This window comes from Anabas testudineus, chromosome 23, assembly GCF_900324465.2.
Source record: "Anabas testudineus chromosome 23, fAnaTes1.2, whole genome shotgun sequence".
NCBI classification, from domain to species: domain Eukaryota; kingdom Metazoa; phylum Chordata; class Actinopteri; order Anabantiformes; family Anabantidae; genus Anabas; species Anabas testudineus.
This window is the reverse complement of record NC_046631.1, coordinates 6,831,797-6,844,985: the sequence shown is the minus strand read 5'-3', so window position 1 is coordinate 6,844,985 and position 13,189 is coordinate 6,831,797. Positions and strand designations below refer to the sequence as shown.

Genomic DNA, 13,189 nt, shown 5'->3' with positions numbered 1-13,189 from the left:
ATTTTCTATTCATGCAGTCTAGTTCTGTTTTCAAGAAATGTCAATTATTAAACCCCTTGTCTGTTTCTCAAACAATCCTTTCTCCAAACAGAGAGGTATTCTGACCTCTGACGTGAAACTCTCAAAGGACCTTGAGGTTTTAGGGTCAAACAAGTATTACTTTTTTGCCAGCCAACATTGGTTCTTGTCATTTATTTTAACCATGACCCCAGAGCACCTCTGCAGACAGAGATGAAAAACTGAAAATAAGATGAGGAAGGAAAGAGAGAGGCAAAAAAAAGTTACTGGAGCAGAACAGTGAAGAAGCTTGGAAATGCTTTTAAGTTGTGCACACTCCCTGAAAACACAAAACACATACTCGCATCAAAATCACACCAACACCACAGACAACTTCTTGCATAAACACACAGAAACTCACCTGTATGCACAGATAAACAAACATGCATCCATAAAATCACAGGAAGAAAAAAAAAAAACACACATCTTGCTGACATAAGACACACTCCAGGACATGCTCATGCACACACACGCACAAATACACACCTATGTGTACCAACTGGTGCAGTAATATTGCTGAAATTACTTTTGGGGCTTAGCAGCAACTGCCGAATTTTTTCTATCCCCGATCTCTTGGATTCCAAGAGGCAAAGCAGGAACAGAAAAATCACAGGTACACACACACATACACACAAAAACAAAAAAACAAAGCCACATTTGTCTCCCTCTACCTGCATGTCTGTCTACCCAGCATCCTCTCTTGCTCTGTCATGAGGGAATATGAGGAGTTTTCACCTCTGTCAAGAAAACCACTGGAGCTGAAATGGACACTATACATGTAATTGATAACACAGAGTAACTCACAGTACAGTACTACAGCACATGTCAACATGCATGAAACCATAAACCAGCACAGACGGTCTGTAGTGTGTTGCAGAGTCCCTTGCCTGTCGGTGAACTGCAAACTTAAACTCGCAATTCCAGCTACAAGGCCTGTAACATACTGCATATCAGCAAAACTGCTTTGTATGAGGCAAATCTCATTATTCCTTCAATTTCCAACCACTAGTAATCATTGAGACATGACTGTAAATACTGAGGTGAAAAAGCAGCACAGGCAACGCCCGACATTCCTGGGAATCAGTAGGTAATATCTGCTGAACCTGATCTTGGGGCGGCTGGGGGGAATTACTAAAAATGGCCATTTCAGCTGGATGGGATGAAATTCACAGAGCTGCTCAGGTAATAATTACCATCTCTAGATGTCCTCTGGCAATACTAATGCCATCCACAGAGTGCTGTTAACTTCTAATAGATATTGTCAATTCCACCCAGGTGAGAGATTGGCAACATAAGCCTAACATCAGCGGGATTATAATAGAATCTTCAGACTTAGAAAGATGTTAATGACCTCTTTGAGATAATTCATATTTTAGAGTAAAATCACACAAACCATTTTCAACCAGGCAAGAAAACCAAATACAGAATTTAACATGTTTCATTCCGAGTAACAAGATATGCATACACACAGTTTATGTTGTCACCCTGGAAAAACATTATACACAGATACATAGAAATGCTAATATAAAGTACATAAAATTCATAAATACCAGATCTCAATCATACAAGGACAAGCAAACCACAAACCAAAAGCAGAAATATGTCTACATGCAACTGAGAGCTTGGGGTCCTTTCATGAGGACAACAAAGACAGCTTCACCTTGAGATGAAAACCAAGGCTGGTGTAATTAGTTACAAATGGATGAGTTGATGTTTGTGCTCCCTGTGTGTGTCTGTGTGATGAATTGTATCAGTCTTAAGTTGTGAGGGGAGTGTAATCAAGGACAAGAAACACGCAGCTAAATCAACCCGAGGGACATACACTGACAGTTGAGTGAGTTAGTCTGTGTGCCTCGCGCCGCTGCGGTTGTGTGCGCGTGTTCAATATCATCACAGGTGTTGTAAGTAAATGTAAAATATGCCAGCCTTTTAGTTTCCCCACCTAGCAAAGTTTTTTATTTATCAGCTTATTTACACCTTTTATCATATTTGTAATATTGTACGATGCAACTGCACAGATGAGTTTCTAATTCATTCGATTATCCTCACGTCTAATTATAATTATGTAATTATAATTACATACAATACTCTGTAATGCAGGGTAACTGATTTTCCTACATGAGTGTGGTCTAAAAATGATGTATTCAATACTTAGACAATTATGTATAATGCACATCACAATGCATTTCAAAAAGTGTGATTTCCCTTTCATGAACAAAACATCATAAGCCTGTAGCGAGACTTGGATAATGACAAAGATCTCCAACATTGTAGAGGGCAAGAGTGGACTGTAAGCAAACTAAAGAGGCAAAGCTACGCAGAAAGGCAGAAGATTAGTTTAGAACCAGAGAACTAATTAAATGAATCGGGAGATAAATGTTCTCTCATCTTTTTTCTCCTGCTCATTTTCTTCCCGTCTTCATCATCGCCTTCCAGAGCTCCTGTAGAGCAGCCGGAGTCAGCAGTAGGTGGCTGTTGTGAGCTGGTGAATTCTCACACACACACAGATCCTGTCTCACTCCGTCTACAGTGTGTCTGAATGTCAATGTGGTACTTTTAATCCCAGATGGATTCAATTGGGAGGTGAAGCAGGGTACTGGAAGGAGAAAGCGTCGTGACTTGATTTTTAAAATGGTTTCTGTTTTCGGTCAGCACTCTTCCACCTTTTGTTTCAGAAGAGTGATCCATATGCTTCGAACACAGCTCGATATTAGAGTATGTGGTTTCTCAGTGTGGAGAGATTCAGCACCATATGCTGCGAATTCCATAGCACAGGTCAACAGCAGGGTGCCATGGTGAATAGGGAAACTACCCTACTCTAAGCACTTGTTTATTGGTGATTCCACTAACTGAACAACAAAATGAAACACTACTGCTACCAGATCTGCTGCTGATTTTTTTATTTATTTTTTGCTACTTGTGTCTTTGATGTAAAATGAGACATGATGTGCATTTTATCACTATAAATGAACCACTAGCTTCCAGCGTGCTCTTTGAAACTCTCTGGCAAAGCTCTCCAAGTAGATTTTTGCATTATTTGTTCATTAACCTCTGATCACTCGGCTACGTCGGCGTATTGTGTACAAAAGCAGAAACGCTGCATTATATACTCAGCCCGTGAACAGCTACCGATGATGAGTAAACACGTTTGGCCCATGCTCACTGAGCTGTGTCTGTTACTAGTTCTGCATGACTGGGAAGCCATGGCTGCGGGTGACAGCACACAGGCTGCACATGCTGAAAAAGTCATAGTGAATAGATCTCTGGATGCAGATGTGGTTAAACAAACGGCAGACATGTTCTACTACTCTAACGCTGCACAAACACAGGGATAAGGAGGCTCCTGAAATGACAACTTTAGGAAAAATATCCTGAAGATCCTGTAGGACCACCTACATTTTGAAATGCAGCCTTGTAAAAACAAATTAAAACTACAATGACGCGTCAGCCACAATATCAATTCTTTTACATAATATTTAAATTGCTAATGTCAGTATACCAGCATGCAGATGTCAATTACATGTCCCTAAAATATTTACAATTGTAGTACAAATAGTACATAGTACAGCTGAGGCTGGGATATTTTCCAGAGCCATTGAAATTCTGACCTGAAGATCGTGATGATAAATGATGTTTATAATTCATCCTTAGAGAGCATAAATGTGCGTACCATACATCAGGGCAATCCATCCAACATATGTTAAAATATTTCACTCTCCACCAAATTGGCAGGACAACCAGCAAACCGTCCTTCCAGCCCTACAGATATGCTGCTAGCTCGCCTAAAACCAAATTCAGTCCTGTTTTAATTGGTGCTTGATATGTTTTCACCTGCACATCACTAAACATATGCTTACTGGTCTGTGCTGTTAACAGCTTCTCATAAGAAATTTCATCTGAACTATGCAATATGTGCGAGCCTCTGCTCTACAAGGTCATTCTGATTTAAACCATCTTCAGAAAATCCCCAAGCACCATTAAAAACCATATTCTTTTTGTGCATTTCGTGAGCTCTAATGACAAGCTAGAACTTTTCGTATAGTTATTACATGTGTCACACTCATGCACAGTTTTCTTTCAAAGTCTGTGTCATAATAATTATGAGATGTTTTCTAAAAGGAGAGTCTAAAAAGTGCATAATTTAACAGAGGTTAGCAGCTCACGATGAATTCCAATATCCAGTGCTGACAAAATACTTGTGATGTTCAACACCAACATGCAGCCTTTGCATTCATTCATTGTTTTAACCTCAAATATAGAGTTATTTTAAGTTGTCCCTAAAGCAGTCCTTTGGAAACAAAAAAAAAAATTGTGCTGACTGCTGAGTGGCTAAAAAAATTAGCTGTGCAGAATTGTCTGCGTAACACCTCCTGGGAGTGGAGCAACACACCAGCTGTGATACAGCAAACATAAGTAGGACATACAGTATTCCCTTTTAAAGACTGTACTGGAGAAGAAAATATTTAACTATTTTACACAAATGGAGAACTGCATGGTTGTAACCAGCCATCTCAGACGCCAACATTACTTGAGCATCTATTAAAACTTTGTGATTATTAATATGCATGCACACATGCACACAACCACACAATGGAAAATAAATCAGTAAGCAAGTGCACACCAATTAATATGGATGTGTGGTATCAGTATGCAGAGTGCCTTGCAAACTGCAATCATTACACTGCAATCATAAAATAATCATCGAGAAATTCCCTGTGGTTCTGTGTGCCAGTGTGTAAGTGTATCTTAAGGAGTCCACCTGTGTCACCACTGTGGATGAGAGCATGTGTATGTATCTGTGTGTGTGTTTTTCTAATAGCGCGGAATGCTGTGCATCTATATTAACACCTCTATCTTTATTCTGTAGCTGTCCCCACCTATCCCATTCGTCTGCTATTCTATCACAACTATATTAGAGACACACACACATTAAAATCTGTCCTCTTTCCTTTGTCCTTCTCAGCCCCATCCTTTACCAACCTTTTCCACCCTCTCATCTCTTCATATGCTTGGTTCTGTACACATCTGAAGAGCCACAGAGTAAAGTGAGTGACTGCTGTCACAGCATGTAGGCCTCTTATACACACACACGAGCACACAGATGCACACACAGAGGGCAAAAGATCTGCTGACTGCCAGAACACCGACTACACATATTGCTGAGGACTGTATTACCCTTTACAGTGGCACACGTGCACACTCAGGCATACACACACTGATCTGACAATACAGTAAACATCTGTATGTGCCGACTGCCACAGCATACCGCCCTGGGCTAGCCGCCTGCAAACACACACAGAGACAGAGATGGATGGACAGACAGTGGCACAGACATACACAGAGCTGTCATTTCCACATCAGCACACAAACAATGCAGAAAAAGCAAGAGGGGAAAAATCAGGATTAAAGGATTCGACATAGTGATAAAAATAAAGATTTCAACTAGTTGCTCTCTCAAATGGATTCTTTACACGTCTTTAGCCCTGTCAGTCTGTAAATATTTGTCAACATCCAACGTGATGTGTTCTCAATAAACATTTGAGACCTAAAACAGGGGAACCAACAGCATTTTGATCTGTCAACATCACTTGGAGGATTTCATAAACTGATTTGAAGCTGCATTTATTCGAACTTGATGCTCTGAGGACCATGGGGACTGTGCTTTTAAGTCTGACATCAAAACAGACAAGTAATCCATCTTTCAGTGTTTCGTTCTCTTTCTGTGTCTCTGTCACTCTCATTTACTTACTCCCATCTCTTTTGCCACTGTGGCATGCAATGATGGAATGATAGTTGAAAATGTACCCTTTATAATTTACACTGGGCACTAGTGTGTTGTCTGCACTCCATCCCTTTATTCAGACCCAGGTGACAAGTTTAAAGATATACCTGAATAAACAAAGACACATAACAAAAGTGAGTGGTTTCACACAGGGCACAAGTGATCACTAAAGAGCAAACTCAGTCACCAGATCATAAGCCTCTTGAATATATGTGACATGTCATATTTTCACAGGCCTAGAATAGTCAGCTTTAATCTTGCAGTGCACAGAGAGGGAGGAAGTTTCACTGAGTCATCTTATAGCAGGACCGACTGCAGGCAAACCTGTGATAGGTTGTCCCAGTTCTTTCCATACATGCAGAGTAGTCAACTGTATTTTTACAGTTTGGAGTTAAGGTACAGTACACAGCTATGTGCTGTTCTTTTATATAGATGCTTATGTTTATCGTTTCCTGAAGGTATATCTCAGCTGTATCAGAACAATGTGAAGCAAACTGACATTTCCAACAGCATAGTGGTTTTAAACATTTCTTGTAGGAGTCATCTAAACAGAACCACAGTCAGCTGTTACAAGAAGAGATGCAGACGGCCTCTACAGGTCAGTCTAATACTTTTAAAATTGAGCTTCTATGCTTTTGAAAAAAACTCACACTTTGCCAACATATATCTTAGCTCTGCATCCCCATCATTAACAAACCAACGAGTGGAATATATTTTGGAGAATAAGATTAATGACTCTTTGCGGGTCTATGCCATGTGGCATTAAAGCTGTTGTTCCAAGGACGACACACGTCGCAGGAAATGTTTTTTTAAAATCAATGTAGTGCTTATACAACAGCCAGCACCAATGTTACAAACTACATACATATAGAGCCAAAAAGAAAAGTTGAGAAGACTGCTGCACTTGTCCATCAGATGCTTGCTGTGATAACGCTCAGTTTCAGCTCTCTCACCACAGTCGGCAATCTACAGCCTGCAATTTACTCCGAGAGTGAATTTTCCCTAGAGTTTTCCTAGAGATTTAAACAACATGTTTCCACTCTGTTCTTGCTATAGTTCTCAAATTACAGGCTAAAGCCACTGATCATGTGTCATATATCAAGTGTACTATGAACATCATATCACAGTTATTATATCCTATTAGTGGAAAAGAAGTGGAAAACTTGCCTCCTAACAGGTTTTTATTGTAGCGTAGGCTTCTGCTGTGCTTTCACTGAAGTCCATTCAAATTACAACCTACACTGCGTGAGAGATCACCAAATGCCCAAAGACAGTTAAAACTTTGATACAACCACTTTTACCTGGATGAAATTATCCAAGACATGCTCTCTATATGTTAGACTTCCTTAAAATACAGACCACAAAGTCTAAAAAACACTTATTATAATATAGAAACACTATTGCACATAATCTCATCTATGGACCTAACATTTTACCACACAGCCTAAGATCTTGGAAGGTTTAAAGATAACAATGCCTTGTATAATATACAACAGTCAAACTGCTGCTCTCAAGTGATTTCAGTGACAGAAACAAGACAAAAGCGGATCATACCAGTTTCTCTCGAGATCTGGATGAAGGCCTCCACGCCACTCTCTCCGTAGTTGCCCTCTGAGGCTAGCGTGGACACGTAGTTCCACTCCATCGCTGTGACGATGTCCATCATGGCCTGGGCCTGGTAGGAGTCTGGCGGCACAACGCGAGAGAAGAAGTCGTAGCGAGTGTTGTCACTCAGTTCTGGGGCTGTGGAGGCGTAGCTGATCTGAGGGATCTAGACAAGGAAAGAGAAGACATGAGAGAAGACATTGAGAAAAGAACAGAGTACAAGAGAAGGAGAGAATCATTCTCTGTTAATTGTTACAGATTTTATACATTAAAAAACAGAAGATATGAAGACTGTGTTACACATTTGGACTTTAAAAGATGAGTCACATTTTTCTCCTGAGATGTTTTGGGAGTAAATCATTTCAAATGTTCACCCCCGTGGGATCACAGTGATTAATAATTCTCTGGGATGCGAGTGAAAGTTGTCATGAATGTTCAAATTAAACTGAAGACTTCTTGTTGGTTCAGATATGTGAAAGAATCTAATTCTTCAGGCTGGACCGGTAGGAAAGAGAGAAGCAAAAGTGGTTAATAACTGAAAATCTGAAAGTGAAATGACATGGAGAGGAAACAAACAGTGGTGGTTTTTCTACAACGGTGTCATGGTCGACAGAAGAAGGATCTGACAAAGGAAGACAAAACACAAAAGCAACAGCCGGGACCAGACAGGAGGACAGCTAGACAAGAGACAAGGAGGTTGAGAGAGTGACAGGGGACGTACACACACAGACGCACTCACACAGATACTGCTAGTAATATGTTGCGTAACAGGCCAAAGGTGTTAGATGGCTGACAGGCAGATTGATTTGATTCCCCTGACAGAGGGGGCCAGCAAGGGAAGACCCTGTACTTTCCATTGCGGAACGCACACACACAGACGCACACACAATGCTGAACAGATGTCTCATTGGCATTCACTGTAAGTAAGACTCGACTGCCAATCTAAACCAAAACATGAGGTGTGTCAGATGTCCGTCTCCACCCAACTTATGTGCTGAGCACAGCAAAACATGTTGTTATTGCATGTGGAGATTTAAGGGCAGTCTGTGTATTTGTGGTGTGTGTGACTGGAATGTTTCAAAAGCCCATCACTCACTGTCTTTCTTCTCCTTGAGTATCATCTGAAGTCCCTGCCACCCTGAATCTACACTTGTCTTTTCCATTTTAAAAAGGTCAGGGATCTATCCGGGGCTTTGCGGGATTTTCTATATTGTTCCTTTTTGGTGATGCTGAAGCACTGCAGCATGCATTAGACTTTCCAGGGCCATAGCAATGACAAAATTAATTCTTTACAACTCTTCTCCTCAAGCAAAGGGTATTGAAGGAGCAAACAGCTAATGTGTTTTACTTCCACAGCGATCAATGCACACCGCTGTGCACAACATCTCATGTTTCTTAGCAGTTGGAGACCTAATTTTGGAAGAAAACTATTTTGTTTTTGATGATAGTGTTTTTATCTTTGTGAACTTGGTGGGAGTTCATATTTGGAATACTTGGGTACTGTTATTGGTCTCCTCTGCCAGGAGAATTACTGTTGCACACTTTCATAAACTTTAGTACATATATGTATAATTCATAGAGGATTGAGATAAACAAATAAAAAGGCAGAAAAAAACAAAATCAAAGTTGGGCAAACTGAAGAAAAACAATCCGTAAAAGGGTTTGCGTGCATGTGTTTGTCGCTCTGGACTGTATATATGTGCCTGTGTGTATGTGTGTTAATGTGTATTTGTGTGTGCTGGATCTGTGTCAATGAGTGACTCTGCTGTTTCACTTGTCCTGTTCCTATCTATGTGCATTTAAATGAGGAAATATCCATTTCAAAGAGAAATTAAAGCACGACTCAGGGAATATGAGACATTTGTCTGTTTACGACAACAATGGGAAAGTATTCCTGTGACCAGGGCAAACCCAGTACTTTGATATTTTGTTATTCCACTCTTCTCCTGGAAAAAAGAAAAAAGAAAAGAGAAATGAAAACGATAAGTGACAGAGAGACATAAGGAGACATAAAGAATGCCTCTGCTTTATCAAAATCAAAAAACATAAAACATTTCTGCACATATTTCTATTGTAACTACAGAACCCCACACACCTATGTATATGCACAGAAATGGCACGTGACATTCGAGTGGTGTAAATCATTCATGTGCTAAGAGTTGCGAGTGACTCAAACCCTTTTCAAAGCAAGTAGCGCTAGAGTTGTAGTTAGAGGCGGGAAATTAACGGCTTGGTTCCTCCACATCGCTGGGGAAGAAGATTATGCCTGCAATCCGCCTAATTCCATTTGGTTTAATGAATATGTGTGTGAGAGGAAAGTGGGGGGGCAATCACAAACGTGTGTGATAAAAAGGGAAAGCCTATGCCTGTGCTGTTGAATGTGCAGTTTCAATTAACACCAGAAACACTTTCTCGCTCTTAGACACACTTATCAATGGAGTAATGTGTCATTTCAGCTTTCACATTTTCAGCAAGCTTTCAAACAAACTAATCTATGCACTGAACTTGCACAGAAATACATGTAGCACAGAGTTAATCTCATCTTGTCTGATCAAGACAATTTGACTTCTTGATCCTCTTTTCTCAGGACCCCCCTAGATGGCCAAAACTTAAAACATCCAAAAGTTAAAAGCTTACAACACCGAGGACCGATTGAACACTGTGGTGCTCAGTAAATCCAAATGTTTTTGATCCAGCAGTTTGTCCATGTCCCTCCACATTAAACCTCATACTCATTAGAAGCCATAACTCTCCTCTAGAGTAAACTCACCTACATCTACATGGTGCGAGGCTACGGTTTTTGTAAAACAGCAATTTGGCCAGACTTCTTTTGCCTAAATGTAGAATTGATCAGACTGAAACCACAGAACAGATCTCTCTATTGTCCTGTAACAGCAGAAACTCATGTGGTTTGACTCCATGAAAACAATCAATGCGCACCTGTACACTGATGATACCTAATAATCCTGAAGTGCACTTGTAAATACTTTATAAATACCTTGATAGCTGCGTGTACTAAGTAGTAAGTGAACTGAGTGGGGGTAAAAACAGTGAAAGCCAGTATCCTACACTATCTGACAGTCAAGTCAGTCTGTCTGTTCTTTAATGACTTTGGCGATTGTAGGAAACAGTTTCATCCCTCACTATGGATCAGGCTGAACCCCACTTGGGAGCTCAGCAGATAACTAGAAGCTGGATGTGGACTTAACAGACCTAATGATCCAGACCAGTGGTCTATGTGTGTGACTTTCCAAGCTGGGGACCTATATTGAGGAAATTCACTTGTCCATATGGTTCCTCTGTGAGAACAAGTACAAAGAGGAGCATGTTTGAAAGCTGGATGTATTATGAAATCAATGTTCCAGGCTGTATTGTCTAGGGAAACTAGACCGTGGTGTGGTATGTCATAACCTATGCTTTCAAGCTTGAGAAACTGATAAACAGCTTTAAGTGCCACTTAAAAAGTGAAAGATACCTCCAGCACAAAAACATTACAGTTGCAATGATTAGGTGATTATTCAGTTAGCTGATGTGTAACTGTTTTGATGACAGTTTTCACAGTTTCAGTAATTTTATAAGAAAACAGCCAAAAATTTCCTGAGAACACAATGTTTTTTGTCATATATCATCCCTATGCAAATATGTAAATTCTGTTCGTTGTTGGGTTTAAGGACTGTTTAGCTGCTCCCCTAAAAATATATCCTATAGCAGATCTGAGAGCATCTATGTCCTCAACTGTCCCTTAAACCACAGGTTGACGAACACAAAACTAAAGCTGATTATGTGTTAATGACGTTGTGTGGTTGTGTGAAAAACATAGTTATGCATCTAATACAGTATTTAATAGTGTGTGTGTGTGTGGACAACATGTGTATATGCACACATGACGGCAGTGTGTATGTCTGTGTATGTGTGTGTGTCTGGCGGTAATGGAGCTGTCAGGGCCAGACTCTGAGCATTAGGTTGATAGATGGCAGTGGTCTAAAGCTAATTAACCCCATTGCATTGCACACACATATGGCTATTCTGTCTCTCTTTCTCACATTCACACACACACACACAGTCACAGGGTCACCGTGAGTAACGTGTATAGCGGCCGGTGTAGGTCGATGATGTTGATTAAATTAAAAACGTGCACATTTCTAGATGTGCACAAACACCATCACAAGTTGGAAAACCATTATACGCACTTATCTTTTCAGCCTGTTCCAAATTAATCCACCTTTTTTATATTTAAATTTGAACAGTAGTGCCACATCCTAGATCAAATTATATTTTGTTTTTTGTCAAGCTGGAACTATTTTTTACTGTGATATCAGAGGGTGAAATAAAAGACACATGCTGTAAATTGATCGAGCCGTCTGAAGCCCTGGTTTTGAGCCAGCCTAGAGAGTTGTTTACTTGCTAAAATTTTGACTCAGACTTGCAACAGCCAGCCGTGGTCTTTGTGTCTAATGAGGAGAGGACTGGCACAGCGGGATCTCAGCAAGTTAATTTACCAGGATGACGACTGTTGGAGCTGAGAGTTTTGTGTCTCTCGCTCTGTCTAACCCCGCTATCTGAGTCTGGGGCCATCTGTCTCTCTTTTGGCCCTTTGCCGCTGTATCTGTCTTTCCATCTTTCTTTCTTGGTCCACATTTAATCCCATTTTGTTGATTTTTGTTTAAACATTTCCTAATGCAACTACAACAGAAACATGTCACAAATAGGGATAGGGATGGTATGGTTTCATTATATTTATAATTTAACTAGACAACTATCTTAAAAGTGTCATAGTGCACAAAGCCTTGCATTTAGTGCATAAAAAACCCATATCGAGAGATAGAGTAAGAAAACGTACCCTTTCATTCTATCTCAGATGACTGTTACTCAGAGATGCTACTTCAATTGTCGCTAAACAACAGTTCTCTTCTCTTTACCGCCTTGATTTTACCCCTTGTATGATCCCCACATCACAGAAAATTCACAATAGAGAAGTTGCTTGCAATTTGTTTGTTGACAGACAAAACCAGGTAGATACAATTAAAGCAAAACACTGAGGGGACACAGGTAAAACGAAGATACTTCATAGTAGCACAGAGAGAGGAAGAAAGAGAAAGAAAATCATGAGAGAGAGAAATGAACAAAAGACAGGGTGAGAGATAACACGGCAAACGTTTAATGAGAGCAAAGAGAACGCTGAAGAACACTGAGAAACAATAAGAGAAGAAGATGAGAGCATAATGATGAGAGTGAATGTAGCATAAGACTCTGAAGAGGACAGAAGGGAAATTGAAACAAATATAAAGGACAGATGAAAGGAAAAACAAGATACACCAAAACAAAGGAAGGCAGAGATAAGAAAGATGAATGAAGGAAACTGAGATAATTGATGGGAATCACTCAATGAGGACAAGATGCAAAGCAAAGGATTCCTAGAAAAAAAAAGACACAGCAATGAATCTGAATGAAAAACAGAATGATCTAAAGTTAAATGAAGTGGTTAAAATGCCAAGAGGTTAAGAGAAGGATGACACTGATAGAAGTTGAAAGGCAAAGGGAGTGAGGGAGCGACTGCTATGCAGAATGTAAATGAAGTGATGAAGATGAAACTGAGATATGCAGAAGCAAAAAGAAAGAGGAGAATAATAAGAAAATAAAACTGCAGAAAAAGGCAGGCAGACACAAGGCTGGTTTCAAAATACACATCCTGGCTACATTAAATGTGTCAATTAATCAGCCATTAGCCATATATACAGCCTTGGT

At 40.0% G+C, this 13,189-nt stretch overlaps 1 protein-coding gene across 5 annotated transcripts in view; it reads right to left on the bottom strand.

Moving 5' to 3' along the window:
- Positions 1 to 13,189, bottom strand: part of grm8a (glutamate receptor, metabotropic 8a) — a 157,402-nt gene that overhangs the window by 95,445 nt on the left and 48,768 nt on the right. For all 5 annotated transcript variants that reach the window (XM_026362946.2, XM_026362942.2, XM_026362945.2 and 2 more), the window contains exon 3: positions 7,394 to 7,610. In XM_026362946.2, coding sequence (XP_026218731.1) covers positions 7,394 to 7,505 — 112 coding nt within the window. In that variant the 5' untranslated portion in view covers positions 7,506 to 7,610. The remainder of the gene's footprint in view (positions 1 to 7,393; positions 7,611 to 13,189) is intronic.